This window comes from Scomber scombrus, chromosome 11, assembly GCF_963691925.1.
Source record: "Scomber scombrus chromosome 11, fScoSco1.1, whole genome shotgun sequence".
Classification (NCBI taxonomy): Eukaryota; Metazoa; Chordata; class Actinopteri; order Scombriformes; family Scombridae; genus Scomber; species Scomber scombrus.
In genome coordinates, this window is record NC_084980.1 from 5,415,803 (window position 1) to 5,430,834 (window position 15,032).

Here is a 15,032-nt window from a genome sequence, read left to right on the forward strand (position 1 = left end):
TCAAATATATTCTGCAAAAAAAAAAAAAAATTAACGTTTAATTATTAAATTTGACAAGAATAAAAAGCTCCAACCACAACTATTAAAATATGACCCAAGTTGTAATGAATTGGATTTATCACATAAAGCTGATCTTATTCGTAGTGATATATAAAGCTTGGATTAATTAAATTACATGAAAGGAGTTATTTATAGTGAGACCCACAGGGAAATTATCACCCAGCTCTTTCCAAGAACTCTTTCTTAGCGTCTATTAGCTCATTGTTTTGGCTTACTTGACTACAACCTTACTTTTGGGTCAGTCTTCTTGCTCTCCTTAACCTTGTTTCCAGCAGCATTGACAGGCCGGCAGTTATCTTCATTGCGGAAAGCTCTGATAAACTGACACTATCTGCTCAGCACTAGAAGGCAGACATAGTTAGCTGGTGAGCATAGTGGAGTATTTAGCAGCTGAAGCCTCAGAGGTTACAGACCAAAACAGAACTAGAATGATAATGAACAATGGATTACAATTGTCAGGTGGCCTGAAATCCGACTCCAGCAGAATGCTAATAATGCTCCATGTCTGCTTGATTTGTTTTAAGGCCATAATGTCAAGCATGTGATATTTTTAGGTTGTTGTGAAGTTCATCCCCAAGGGAAAAAAAGAAAGTAGAATGCAATTTCTTTAATACAGCAATTACTTCTAGCTGCCTAATGCAGCTGTAAATATACAAGATTGCTTTTACATTTAAAAATGTAAAATAATCACAGGACTGCGGACACCAGCAGGAGTAAAACAAACACACATTGTAATCATATTTGGTCCCCCCAGACACCATCCCATGACGTAAGTTGCTGATTTATTGAAGTCATTCTGTTGTGGAACCTTGTTGTGAACCTAAGTGGCATTGAGGCAAAGAATGATGGAGCGGACAAAATGAGTGAGTTCAACCAAGAGTCACTCCTGGCAACAGACAAATGAGGACATCAGCGCTCCGACTGAAGATGAGTCATGTATCAGCAGAACAATCAAATTTAATGAAATATGACGGGGCTTAATGTGAGGCTTTGTCTCTTCAATACATATGAGTCCTGCATAATTGTTATTTTCTATTGATTTGCCCTTAATGATCTGCCAGAAAATATTGCTTTATAATCTGCCTCATATGACACACACACACACACACACACACACACACACACACACACACACACACGCACACACTCTCACTTATGTATGCATCATTGATGTACTCTGCTGCCCCAGCCTTCATCTCTCTTTACTTTATTTTCATCTGAGTTCTCCACCTTTGCCTGTCATCACTGCTGCTTTAAATAAAGGCTGTCATTAAATATGATTACTGTTTTTGGTGAATGTGAAGTAACTTTATTTGACTAACTTGGGAAAATGGTAAATGGATTGTACTTATATAGCGCTTCTCTAGTCTTTTTTGACCAATCATGTCACATTCACACATTCATACACTGATGGCAGGGGCTACCACGCAGAGTGCCAACCTGCTCATCAGAGGGAAACATTCACACATTCATTCACCGTTGGCACAGCCATTGGGAGCAACCTGGGGTTAAGTATCTTGCCCAAGGACACATCGACATGTTGACTGGAAGAGCCGCGGATCGAACTTGGGTCTTTTGATGCAGCAGGTCACTCTGTAACTATACTGTAGATCTGCATTTGTAGATAGGGCAGAACTAGGGGGGAACTAGGTCTGAGCTTTTCTCATTGTATCAATACATAGTTGATTGTCAAAGTCCATGAGGATGGTGGGGCTGGGCGAATTTGAGAGACTGTACCATTTAATGCATTTTAATTACACCTGCCTTTCGTCATCCATTCATATGTATCTCTCTATCATTGTAGCTCTTTGTTGTCTTTATTTCCCTCCTTACCTTCTTGTCTTCCTCCTTTTGCCAATGTTGGATGACTGAGTTCCTCCTTCTCTAAATAGGACCTCCTATCATTTCTCTCTTCACACCAGGCAGAAGAACTTTGCCCGAGGCATCGAGCAGCAGCTCCCAGATGGTATGGTGGTGGCATCGGTGCCAACAGAGGTTCAGTGCCACGAAGAGCTGTCGGACCCCGTGCCCGACCCAGAATACCTCAAAGGTACGAAACCATATTTCATAGTTTACACGGCGGGTTCACAGCTGCACCGGAGTACTTCATCACTTGGCTGTCTGAAATTTTCATTCCTCAAAAAAAAAAAAAGTCAACTTCCCAGAGCTTGAAAAACCAAAATGAAATGCTGTTTGAATACCCCAAGGTTTCTGCATATAAATTCTGACATTCTAGTCATTTGCTATGTCTGGGCACTCTGCCACCCTGAGACCAGACCTGGGACCCGGTTTGGGCTGGGACCAAATTATACAATCTTGTCGCCGGGCAAAAACATCACTGGATAATTCTGCATAACCACAGATTGCCCTCAGTGGCAGCATTTCCCTGCGTGCATATAAAGTAATTCAGATGTTTTCGGGCAACGTCATTCTTACGGTTCATTAAAAAGCTGATACCAGGTCAGTCTATGGTAGGATGTGATATCTGGTCTCCTGCATGAAAGTTAGATGTGCCACCTATCCACTACTCCAAACTCCACATCTTCACATTCCTCTAGGCTTCATGTGGGGGGTACACTACCTCCCATATCAGCATTGAGAGTTAGTGTTGGACATAAATCCTGAAGTTGGGAGTCATCCAATATGGATGTTATTCCTGGGGTTACCGGGTCTAAATGGTCTTGAGTAGATTTCTATTGCCCTGAGTCTCATGGCTGTGTGTCAATATGTCTTATACCCGAGTGGATCCAAGTGCACTCAATGGAAGCTCTGATTACATGGTGAATTATAATCATCAAAGCAACAGAGCAATTTTTTTTTTAGGCGAGATGGGTCATTAATTGCTGGAACATCATTTTGCTGCCAGTGTTGGTGTCTATTTTGGGTCTGTTTAGCCTGCCCGTCTTTTTTTAAAACTAACTAATTATCCTTGGGTTTATTTCGGATCAAGTCTCTTTTTTTCCCCCAACAAAATGTAATTTTGCACCTCACGCTCAGGGAGATTGTCCAGAATTGCAGAAGTCAAGATTCTTTGTTACTAAGCAACATTAGGGAGGTCAGACTCCTCAGCTCGCTGTCCAAGTCAATAATGAACGTGAAGGGGAAAAATAGGTAACGCATTAGCAAAATAATGATGTACCACCACTGTCAGGATTCATTAGCTGGTGGCATCAGAAGGCAGCTCGCTGTTCTCTTCATTACCAGCTCAGCACATGCCAGCAATGTTTGAACAGCACACAGCCGTCCAGCGTGAAACAGCTGCCATTAACACAGAAACGGGGGAGAAAAAAAAAGGAAGAAGAAAATCCTTGGCTTGCTCTAAATCAAGCTATTTCAGAAGGCCACAGATTTGCATCCATCCATCTGGATGCCTCATTATCTTCTGACCTCACTCTTTTTTTTTATCTTTCCTTTTTTGCTAAGTTTTATTCTCTAGATGTTTGAAAATACCCTGAGCCATCATATGGCATGAGTGTTTGATAGAGTAACTGAAGAGGAAAACAATCCATTTGACAGGAAAGCTGTCTTTAAAGAACCGCTCCAATTTGACAGAAGCTTAGGATAATATTTCCACTCTTACCTTTTAGTCTGGCTTTTAAGTTGTAGAATATGTCGAAACAGCAGACATCTGTAATGGAAGGGATATCCTCGTCCTCCTCTCTGCCTTCATTACTAATAACCTTTCTCTTTGTGTTTGAAGTGCAGTTGAGGGTACCGCAATGGAGAGTATAAAATTAATAATTTTATTTCAGCATATTTCCTGGAAATGTTTCAGGCAGCCTGCTGGCTAAGCTTACTTCAGACACCTGTGTAACTGCCTCTGAATTGCCTTACAGTGGAGAGAGCAGCAGATTGCAGGATGGGTTTATCGCTTGTTGATATAACAGCGGAGATACAAGGTCAGTCACGGCGGCAATTCAAAACCGCATCGCGCGAGGTTACGTCCGAGGTGATGGACAATCACTGGCTACAACTGCCATTTTATTGGTAACTTCGGAGGATATTAAAACTCTAATCTAAATGGATCTTCTGCTGTGGCGTTCCTGAGCCCTCGCCCCCTCTTCGTCCCCCCTTCTGACTGCACAGCTCAAACCTTTTTATCCCTGCATCGCCCCTGGGCTCACAGTGCACACGGCCCAGAACAGAGTGTAACACAGCAACACTCTGCCTTTTGTGCCTCTGTGTTGGGTCTTTGATGCAGCAGCTGTGGGCTTTATAGAAGAATAATATCATGAATGGTGATATCATTTCAAAGCATCCAGCAGGGTTCCATAGAAGCACACAGTGTACTCTGGGACAGAGTGCTGCAGTTTTCCAACCCAAGAAGGTCCATGCCTGATGCTGGAAGGTGCATGGAAAGTATAATAAGGTGATCCGAGGAAAGATGTTAAAATCCAGGGTCACCTCTGGGTTATCCTATTTTCCTCTAGCTTCTATGATTCAGTGCAATCTCTGAGTGAGAGTTTTTTTCATCGGTCAAAAGTGAAACGTTAGGTTTTATTAAAAATCTTTCTCACAGCATTTTGTTAGTATTCAAAAAAACTACATCTCATATAAGTATAAACATATATAATATGACAATAGCTTCATCACAGTGTTGTGCCAGTGTTGGATGGTGTGAGGTAAGAAGACACAAGCCTTGAGCTATTTTATATTTAAGTTGTTTCTCAATAAACTGACACACTGTTCCACCGCCTTGTCAGAAATGATGCAAGTATCCTATAAATGCCTCATGAAAGCTGACAAGCATTCACTCAGTGTCCATAAATGCACCCAGCGGTGCTTCAGGCATAACAAATGAGTTAGTTGAGTTCATATTCTGGCCATCTACTTATTTTTGTACAGAGGGTAAATACAATAGCTGTTTTTAACAATAACCCTGGAATAGATAGTACTGTACCTGTTCTGTTCTGGTAAATGTTATTCAGTATTGTTAGGGGTCATATGATCACTTGTTTTGTTGATCACTCTGTTTTGGTCATGTGATTTATTTTTTTAGGCAGCAACAGTTGGTCCTGTTTGTTCCTTAATCCTACTTTATTTACCTTAAAAACTTGTTGAAATCAAAATATCTTTTAAAATGGACAGAGACTAATCATTTGTCTGTCAGTTTAATATGACTCACTTGTGTACATGTTTTTGGCCTTTTTCACAGTAGACATTTTTACTCTTCAAAGCAGGAAAACCAGAGGTTCAGCCACGTGCCTCAAAGTGCTTGTGGGGCTCTTTCATACCATCAGTCATCAGACTCTACAACACCACAGCTACCAGTACCTCCCACTCCCACTAATAAGACTGAGGCTGTCCTTACTGTTTAATCCCAGGAACACTGCACACTTGTATATAGTATAAGGAATTTATGTTTATTGTAGATTTCTGATTACAGATTATTTTGGAGATTGTTCATTGTATTTAATATTTTTGACATTGTTTTTTGTATATTTTATTTTATTTTTTATCATCATTACCAACGGCTCCATTCTATGAATTCTTCCATAAGCCATGTAAGTGAATGAACCTGCACAATACCATAGCCCTGAAAATGGCTCCCTTAAATGGAATGCAACCATCATTAATGTCACATGTGCTTTTCTGCCTTGACAGGTCAAAATGTCTGCTGTGAAAAGGGTCTATTATAATTATTAGGGGGTATGATATTAAATTCATATTTACTAAATCTTAGTTTCATAGAAATCCTCCCAAATGAGTCATTTCCCTCCTAAAATGTCTCCAAATCACCTGCACTGGCAGAGTGATGAAAACGTGATCACAAGTTGGTCCTCTCCAGTGTCGACTGATAAAACATTCCCAACAGTGTGTGAAGAAAGTACATCGCCTCAGTAAATTCACCTGACATGTACTTTATTTTACGGTCATGCTAGTGCATTCAATTGTTCAAGTGTTTTTCATTTTGAAGTTTCTGCTTTACATGTTTTGAAAGTTTGACTGCATGACATTTGATCACAGGGATAATTGAGATTTTAATTAAGCGTTTAAAATTAAACCAAATTATAGGGCTTTTTAAAAGTATATAACACATTTCAGGTGTGGGCAAACATGAAAAGGTGGAAAATAAAGGCATGTAGGTCTCCAAGAGCATGTTTGAGATGCACTGTTTTAGATTAATCTATTTTGTTCATTAAAAGATAAAATTATGTATGGTTTCTTTTAACTTGACAAGCGAAAAATCAGAGTTGCAACAATCAGAGCTTGGTATTTTGAGTAGCGAAAAAAGAAATCACCTAAAGTTGTTGAAAGGTAGTGATGACTATTGCATAAATATGCAGTTATACGCCCCGGGCTCATTGCAGAGTATTGTGACAGCAGTACTCTTAAGTTTTGGCACCTTAAATGGAAAAGAACAAGTTTTTCTCCCAAAAACAGTTAAGGCCAGAAAGTTTTTGAAAGCCAAAAACTCACCAGCTGGCAGAGTAATCATTGAGTCATTGGTACTGATCAGCAGTCTTGTCACCCCACTATGTAGATATATTATGGTCATAATGTTCTACAGGGCAGTATTGGCCTTTTTAAACAGATGGCCCGTCATACGCTCATTGAATTCATTCTTATAAACATTTGCTAACTCTCAGCTGTATGACAGCGAGCTCTGCGACGGCTGCAGGAAAATCTTGTTTCAGCTTAGAAATCTTGGCTGAGAAAGTGGTGACAACATCCATGAGAAGTCACCTGGGGCATCTTCTCACCTTACTGCACCTGTTCTCTTGGCCTCCGCATTTCCACCGAGTGCACAAACACAACCGTCCAACGCAGCGCTCTCCAGCCCTGGCTTGCTGATTCGCCGCCGCTTTCCACTCGTCTCTTGGCATGCAATCAGCATTATTGCTGTGCCTGCAGTTAATTGCAAGGCTCAGGTAATTGTCCATGGGGTAGTCACACGTGCAGAGGCAGAAAGCAAAGAAGAACTTCTGTTGAGCCACAATGAGCACATGTCACCCCTCTGTCCCTTGCTGATTTGTCCAGGTTTGGTTGCTGTGGTCAGTGTATTTGTCACAATACCAGCACTCCTTGTTCCAGCCCTCTCTGGCCCTCGCAGGGGTGAAATCATTCATCTTCCTATTCATCTCCGGGCTTGGAAGCCATTCATCATGAGGCCAGAGACCTCCATCAATTATTCCGAAGGGAGAACGCGTGAGGAAAGGGAGGCTTTGAAAGGCAAATACATCTTGATTTAATTGGAAAGCAAGTATGCTCAAGGCTGCTAAGCAGATTTCCCCTAAGATGGAGCTCGAGAGATAACTGATCAGAACAGAGGAGATGGACAAAGAAAAATGAAGGAGGAAAAGGGACAATAGAGAGTAAGAAAGATGGAATGAAAGACAATGAAATTCAGTGGATAAAAGGTTGGAAGCAAAGAACAAAAACCTTTAGGGGACCCAACAAATGAAAGAGGGACAGCCATTTTTCTCTGGAGTCTTCATTCATAAGACGAGCTGAGTGGGGGACGGGGAAATCCATTGGTGGAGGGGAAAAGGGCAATGGGGGAGGAAGGGGCATGACCTGTTCTCCGCCTCCACTTGCGACCGTATAATGACACTTCCTGTGCTATCAGTGTCTTTGAATTTGTTTCCACGTGGCTGTATGTCCAGATGGATGTAACACACCATAGAATGCCAAAGATGAAATAGTCACCCCTGCCAGTCACCGCCGCTCTGCAGTCGTGCCCCCATGTCGTTTGTCATCAAAGCCGAAGATTTATGTTTATAGGTTTGGAGAAATGGCTGACACAAGAGTTTAAGTCCTTAATATAAAAGTTTCTAAAGAGAGGAGACAGGAAGGACATTTTAAATACTTTTTGGTAAAAGTGATAGAAAATCCAAGGTCACATTACCAACCGTGAAAAGGGGACAACTATGCCGGGGCCCCAGACCCTCAGGGTCCCAGGCTCTCAGTTTAACAATTACTTTGTGGTAATTAGATTTATGGCAAATTGGTTAAATTATAGCAAACTACACTATTACAACACAAAAGTGCCTTAAGGTGGCTCTGGCATTTTTACCTAATCTTGAGTCTTGACCTGTGTCAACATGTAGTTTTAATACCTGTAATAATTCAGTTGGTATTATGCGTACATGCTGCATGTCTTTTAAGAGAAATCTGTTAACTCAAATGATTAGGGACACACTGCAAACATCGGGCAGGGTGTCATTCCACTACTGGCTGGCATCTGGGACACTGAGAGCAATGGGTTAGGGGAATGTGTGTATAGGGGCACTCAGAAGGGGACCACAGCTAATTTTTACCCCTGTTCTTCTGCACCTATCATTATTTATAGTCCAGTATGCCTAGTATTAAGTTTCATATTGGACTATTCTGCATACCACAATTAAACTCCAATGCCAACATTCAGTGCCAATGCAGGAAGTTGCTGCCTACACCCAAACATACCCTAACTACACTTTATTGGCCATATCCACAACCATTCTCTTAACTATACCGTTGTTACCATGAATAAATGTGTTGAATTGTCCAATTGCCCAGTTGAATTGTCCTGTAGTGGCTACATGCTTGCCATATAATAACAACATTGAATCTTAGCTTGTAGCAATTTTTCTAAACCTCTGCATATTGTGTCAGGCCCTTTCTTTCTTTCAGTCTTTCTTTTTATTCTGACACCATGTCAGTCTTTCATCCACTATTTTTGAAAGCGTGTATCTTGTTCAGCACCATCATCCTGTTTTAAAGCAGTTTTAGAATATTGACATTCACTTTTTTTTTAGCATCATGCACTTATTCCAAAAGCCTGTAAACCCCTGTGCAAAAGTTCACGTTGATAACAGCACCTCATATGTGATTCAGACATTGAGAAAAATTCAGTTCCTTGAAGTAGGAGGAAAGAAGGCTCTTCTTTATTGACAAGATTTATCTTCTTGCACCGTTACAGATTATATCTCTGGAGCATCTTGCCCCCGGTGCGTCCCTTTTCCCTTTAGTTTTTGGTCTGTGTGTATGTGTGAGAGAGAGCAAAGGCGAGACTTGTAAAGCTTTCACGATTTTCTATCATGCTTTTCCGTGAATTGTGAAATCTTGCCAAGAAAGTTGGTACATCTAATCTTTGATCATCTTTCAAATTGTGCTTCAGGGTTTGAATATAGATGTATGGACCCAGAATCACACTTGGGCTGAAATGTATGAAATCGCTGTTGGATGAACTTCAAACTTTTTTCTATTAGAATTTGACTTGACATTTATGCTGAAAGGTTAAGACACAAAGTTAAATGCCAATTGTTCCAAACTCAGCTCCTATCCATTAATAATACATGGTTATCGGTCCAGATTGCAGTTTAGGGTAATGAATATCATTGCAATCAGTGTGTTTTAATATGTAGAGCCTTGATTAGAATTGAATTGATCACACAGTCCTCTGGAAGTCAGCCTCTTTATTTATTGTTCTTTTCTTAGCTCCGAGCCGGCCAAGTTTTTCTTCATCAAGGTCATCCTTTGTGTTACTGTATTCCCCTCATCTTGTCATGTTCAACCTGGCCTCCCTTCGGGTTTCGCCCACAGCCTCTCCGCGCACTACCTACGCTGCGAGCCTTTAGATAAGTCAGCACAGAGATGGCACATAATCTATATTTTATAAGGCCTTGATATAATTGGTGGCAGTGAGGGAAGGTCATGACTTAAGGGGCCCTCGTGTTTCCCCCCGTCCGATCTCTCTGGACGAAATCTTCAAAGGACGGCCGGCCCTCTGTGTCTGTTTTTCGGTGGCATGGATTGGACACGACGAGGCAGTGAGTACGGTATCACTGTTTTTAAGGGGAGTGGAGATGCACAGTGTGCTGGAGCGCAGCAATTATTCAGCATGTATTTACTTTGAAAAACATGCGGGGGACATAATTTATTCAACACTGAGACACATTCTGGAGTGAATTCTTGAGCGTGACAACAGTCATGGCTCGTAGGGATGATTTCTGTGCCAGTATTGTAAAAATAACCTTTCTTTTGTGAGATAAAATGTATTAAATGTGAAAAGTTTTTAGTCATTAAAAATAATGCAAATGTGTATTTTTTGCACAAAAGGCTTCCAAATGATACTGATGATTTTTAAATATTGACACTAATTCATTTAATTTGTCTGGTGAAATAATTAGTATATTAAATATGTTTTTGTTTTATTTTTGGATATTGTATAGACAGCATGAAAACTACAGTTCTAACCACTAAATTGTTTCTATTTTAATTTTTTCTTTGATCCCTGCTTTGCATCTTTCCCTTTTTTCCCTTGATTCCTTGGCAACTTTAATGAGATTTACTGACATGGAACTTAAAAAAAAAAAAATTCCAATGCCGTTGGATATCATGAAATTGTATAATTCAAAATAGAAATAGAAAGAAAGAGATAATGTTGTTATACTACTGTGGGGTTTCTTTGTGTATTTACATCAATAGGCTCAAATCAGCCATTTATATGCAGCAATATTCAATTTGAAGCTCAAACTCATCAACTTTGTATTGTTACATATTAATTCAACTGGAACCATGACGTATCCTGATGCTACATGAATAAATGTAAATGTTGGACTGTGAATGGAAAAAATAAAATTAACCCAGCCTGAAAACAGTTCCATTTCCAATTAAGTTCAAGTTCCAGTCAAATTAATTGTCCCACTTGGGGAACTGTTGATGCAGCAAGCATAGAAACACCCATTACACTGCATTCAGTCAGACAGTAAACCATACCATATGACAGACCCATTACATTATACTGAAGCATCAACATACTGTTTAAATATGTCCAAAATTCTTCTGTGAAGCATCCATAGATAGCACATAGGCTGTGTGATAGACTCATCAACATTCATAAGTTAGTAGTTTCTCTGGCACAGTCTAATCAGCTGACACAACTGAATATTTACAACATTTACAACCTGAAATATGCATTTTTAATGTCTCCTAGTTATCTAGGATTAGAAAGGCCTCATACAAAAACCAAGCATTATCATTGAACAGGAACTAGTTTTTGAAAAGATAATGTCCTCATGGGGGACAATGGGTTTATTTTACTTTATAACACAATTAATTCACCAGTGCATAAAATTATTTCCTTACATTTACACCTTCCCTTTGCATCAACAATAATAAAGTTGCAACATCCTCAAACGAGTACTTCCTGATTAGCAATGTCGTAGCTTGTTGCTGTTGCTAAAATTAGTCAAATTTTGTACAGTATATCAAACTACAAACTTTATCAAGCATAAATAAACAAGTTTCAACCATAACATTTGATAAGGTTTTGTACCTGGTCCACTTCTGTTGGGGGATTGGCTGTTGATTGACTTCACCAAGATGCCCGCTGTCATGGTTTTTATAGTGATTAATGTAGTGTGCTTTTGCTACCACTAGGTGTCACAAAAAAAGTGTGTACGAACAAGGACAACAGGTCAACGTTAAGCAGAATGAAGTATGAGGTCCAGCAGACCCAAAATGTAATGTCCCCATATGAGGACGCACGGTCACAGGACGTTAAAGTAGTAAAAACATGATCCATGAATAATGTGATAATCAAATTTCTTCATCACAGTTTGGATTGTTATATGTAACTGAAAGCATCATGCACCCAGGGTTTGTATAGTTCTGCTACAACTCAAAATGAACTTAGAACCTAAGAATTGTTTTTGTTTATTTTCATATATGTGATCATTTTGTTACCAGATTGTAGATTACGATGTATGATTGTTTTGATGGCATTATTGTAGTCCTGAAAAAACGATCAGTTCAGCTTTAAACTGCTGACCATGCCCCTGAAGGTACGTCTCCAAATAACAGTAATAGAATGTAATTCTGATTGAAATCATTTGGCATTTTTTAAATGGTGAGTGCAGCGAGAGCCAGATTTAATTGGTGAATATGTTTTAGGTCTGCTTTTTGTCACTTTATGGAGAAAAGGCAAACTGCTAGAAGGGTTATTGGAGTTTGGGCTAATCAAAGCAATATTTCAGGCATTTTTAGATATTTCACTGATATGTACACTCATACAAATGTAGCCAGAGTTTAACTGCTTGTTGCATAAGTAGTTGTCGCAGCAAGGAAGTAAGATTTGAATTCTTCCAGTTGATAGTATGAATGAATAATATGCTTCTGGGTGCAATTCTTTTTGGAATGGTTTTGAGTTAAGAGAATATGTATCTGTTAAAATAAGAAGGAATCATCTTTAGTGGCACCTGCAGTACTTATTCAGCACAGATGGAGGATAAACGATGAAATACCTTTATGAACCTCAGCAGAACAAGTCTCTTTATCAACAGCTCTTGGTCTGAGTGTTTCATCTTCAGAGGTTGGTGAAGGGCATCTACAGCCCATCATTTCACCAGCTTTGTCATCCAGTCTCCTTCCGTCTCTCCCCTCCCTGCCCCTGGGAGAAAAAGTCAACAGCAAACGCTGACATAGTAGCTTCCATACCTTTGTCTTTTTCTTCAGTGTGATCAATCTGCCCTCACGCGCACGCGGCCGAACACGCGCGCACCCACATTTCATTTCGCACACATGTTAAATCACTACAAAACATTGTGGTGATCACACCTCGACTGAGATGTGCTTTGACCCGTTGATGTTACTGCACTTTAGCTGCACCCCCCCCCCACCCCCCACCAGGAGGGTTGCAACCACGCAACACTTCCTGTCACATCACTTTCTGTGCTGGAGTTTTCTGCTTTGTCAGTCTCCACGGATCTCTTTTCCTAAGTGCTTCTCCGTCTCTGTGTCTTCTTCTACAGCGTATGTCTCTTTCTCTGTCAGTATTTTGTGTTGACAACACTTTTCAACATCCATCTTCATCTTAAAAAGTGAAACTTTCATCAAATACACTTTGCAGAATGTTGAAGAAAATATTTTAAGTATTATACTTTCCAATTGTGGATAAACTTCCTAGTCTTGTGTCTGTTTTTACAATGTTTTTTTTATATTTTAAAGTTGCATAATTCCATAATTCATTGAATATTCTTTATTTATGACAAAAAACCAGATGGGTATATCTAACCAAGCTGCTGAAGGAGCTTTGCATTTTTTCCCTTTTAATTCATGCTTTTGCAAAGACTTTCTCATGGTATTTTTCAATTATCAATCAATCACTTGAATAATTCAGTAATTTAAGGCCTATTTCAACCAAGAACCATGAAGACACAGGAACTAAAGTAGGACTGAAAAGTCAATTTTGTTATAACCATGTCTCTCCCACAAATTACGTTTTTAATATACGACTAATTGTTTCTTATTTTAGTCAAACAAATATACACGTTCTTTCTTTTCATCCTAAACCTTAACCGAAACCAAAGAGACAGTGTATAATATTGAATAATTAAAAAATTACTGTTTGTAACCCACATGATAGTGACTTACAAGAAAGGGGGAAAAAACTCTTATAGCTATAAGAGAATTGCAATATTGTTATTTCACTCAAAATAACATAAGAGTTGTTTAAATAACGGGATATTCAATATCCAGTGAACACATCACAAAAGATTGACAAGCTATCTTGGACCAATCAGAGATGATTTGACCGCATCTATTCCCACCCCCCTGCTCCCGTCTTGTGGGAGCGAGTCAACGTTTGGTTGACTGGTTCAGAGACGACGTCGTGTCGGTGAAAAGACTGAAAGAAGTGAATGAAACTTCAGGAAATACCAGTTAACCGTGATAATATATGCTGTATGCTGTGACTTTCACAAAGTGCTTGTGGAGTATCTTTGGAAAAAGCGAATTAGCACAGTCGCTAGCTCCAGCGCTAGTAGCCTCAGCTAATAGCCATTAGCTCCGACAGTGGTGGGCCCCTTTGATGTCTGTGACCTTCCCGCACACACTGCGTCTGTATCACCCCAACGACTGTGAACCTGTGAGTTAACTGAGCACCGCCATTTCATCGGTGAGAGTTATTTTTTCTACTAAATTAGATATTTTATTTAACTTGAACCTCATTGAGTCATTTTTATGCACTTACTGTTTACTGTAAGCTGTGAGAAGATATTTAGTTGAGAAAAGGAGTTTTTGGTTTACGTTTTGGTTATAAAGTGGATGAAAGTTTAGTTTTTTTTTTTGCACAGGTGTCAGTGTATGTTTTGGTTACTGAACTTTTACACAGCCTATATGTTGCAAGTGAATGTATAAAGTTAAAGGAACTAGAAAGTAAGGTGTAAAACCTACAGTGTTATTTTGTATTTAAAGGTCTATATTTATGCATTTTGTGTGATTTGAAAAAGGGAGAAAATGTCTACTGATAGGCAAACAGTAGTTAAAGCAAAACTAATGATACTTCTCTGAAACTGTCTGTTGACAGGTCAGGTTTTTTTTAATTGAATCTGATCAGAAAGAAAACGTGAATCGAATGTATTCACTGTGCAGTCAGGTTAAAGGGTGAACTCAAGATAGACACTTTGCAATGAGGTACGGTGAACTTGAAATTAGAGCAATGCTAATGTGATATCAACTGTGGTTTAACACGACTGGTGTTATAAGTGTTATTGTAAGTGGTATCAATATTGTGATTGGTGTGTTTAACCTTTTATTTTCTTTGTAATAAGAAGCCGAGACATACTTCTAAATCAAACCGTACATCTGTGAGTCTCATTTAGACATTTCACTCTGCTCCAGCAGCCAAACCTAACACACTATAACATTCATTCACCACCTATCAGTCTCTTACATGTTTATGTTGACTTTTTTCAGTATTTTACTCCCTGACCTCACCTGAGTGTTTTGGCCAGACAGGATTATAAAGAAAATGTATGCTTTGGCTGATATTACAGGGGAAACAAGTGAGGTTTGTAGTCATTAAGCATTTAGCAGATGCATGGCAGTGTGTTTACTGCTGCTAATAAATAGTGTATAAATGCAACTTTGCTGGGACAAGGTTGATTTTTTCCCCATTCCTGTTTGTATTTCTGCCACATCTGAAGAGCCATGAGGGGGAAATTATTTTCAATATTTGAATAAATTGATGTAATGAATTAATTCAAATG

General features: G+C 39.4%; 1 protein-coding gene across 1 annotated transcript in view; it reads left to right on the forward strand.

Moving 5' to 3' along the window:
* Positions 1-15,032, forward strand: part of astn1 (astrotactin 1) — a 395,016-nt gene that overhangs the window by 193,369 nt on the left and 186,615 nt on the right. The window contains exon 15 of the mRNA XM_062428582.1: positions 1,983-2,110. Within this exon, the coding sequence (XP_062284566.1) occupies positions 1,983-2,110 (128 nt within the window). The remainder of the gene's footprint in view (positions 1-1,982; positions 2,111-15,032) is intronic.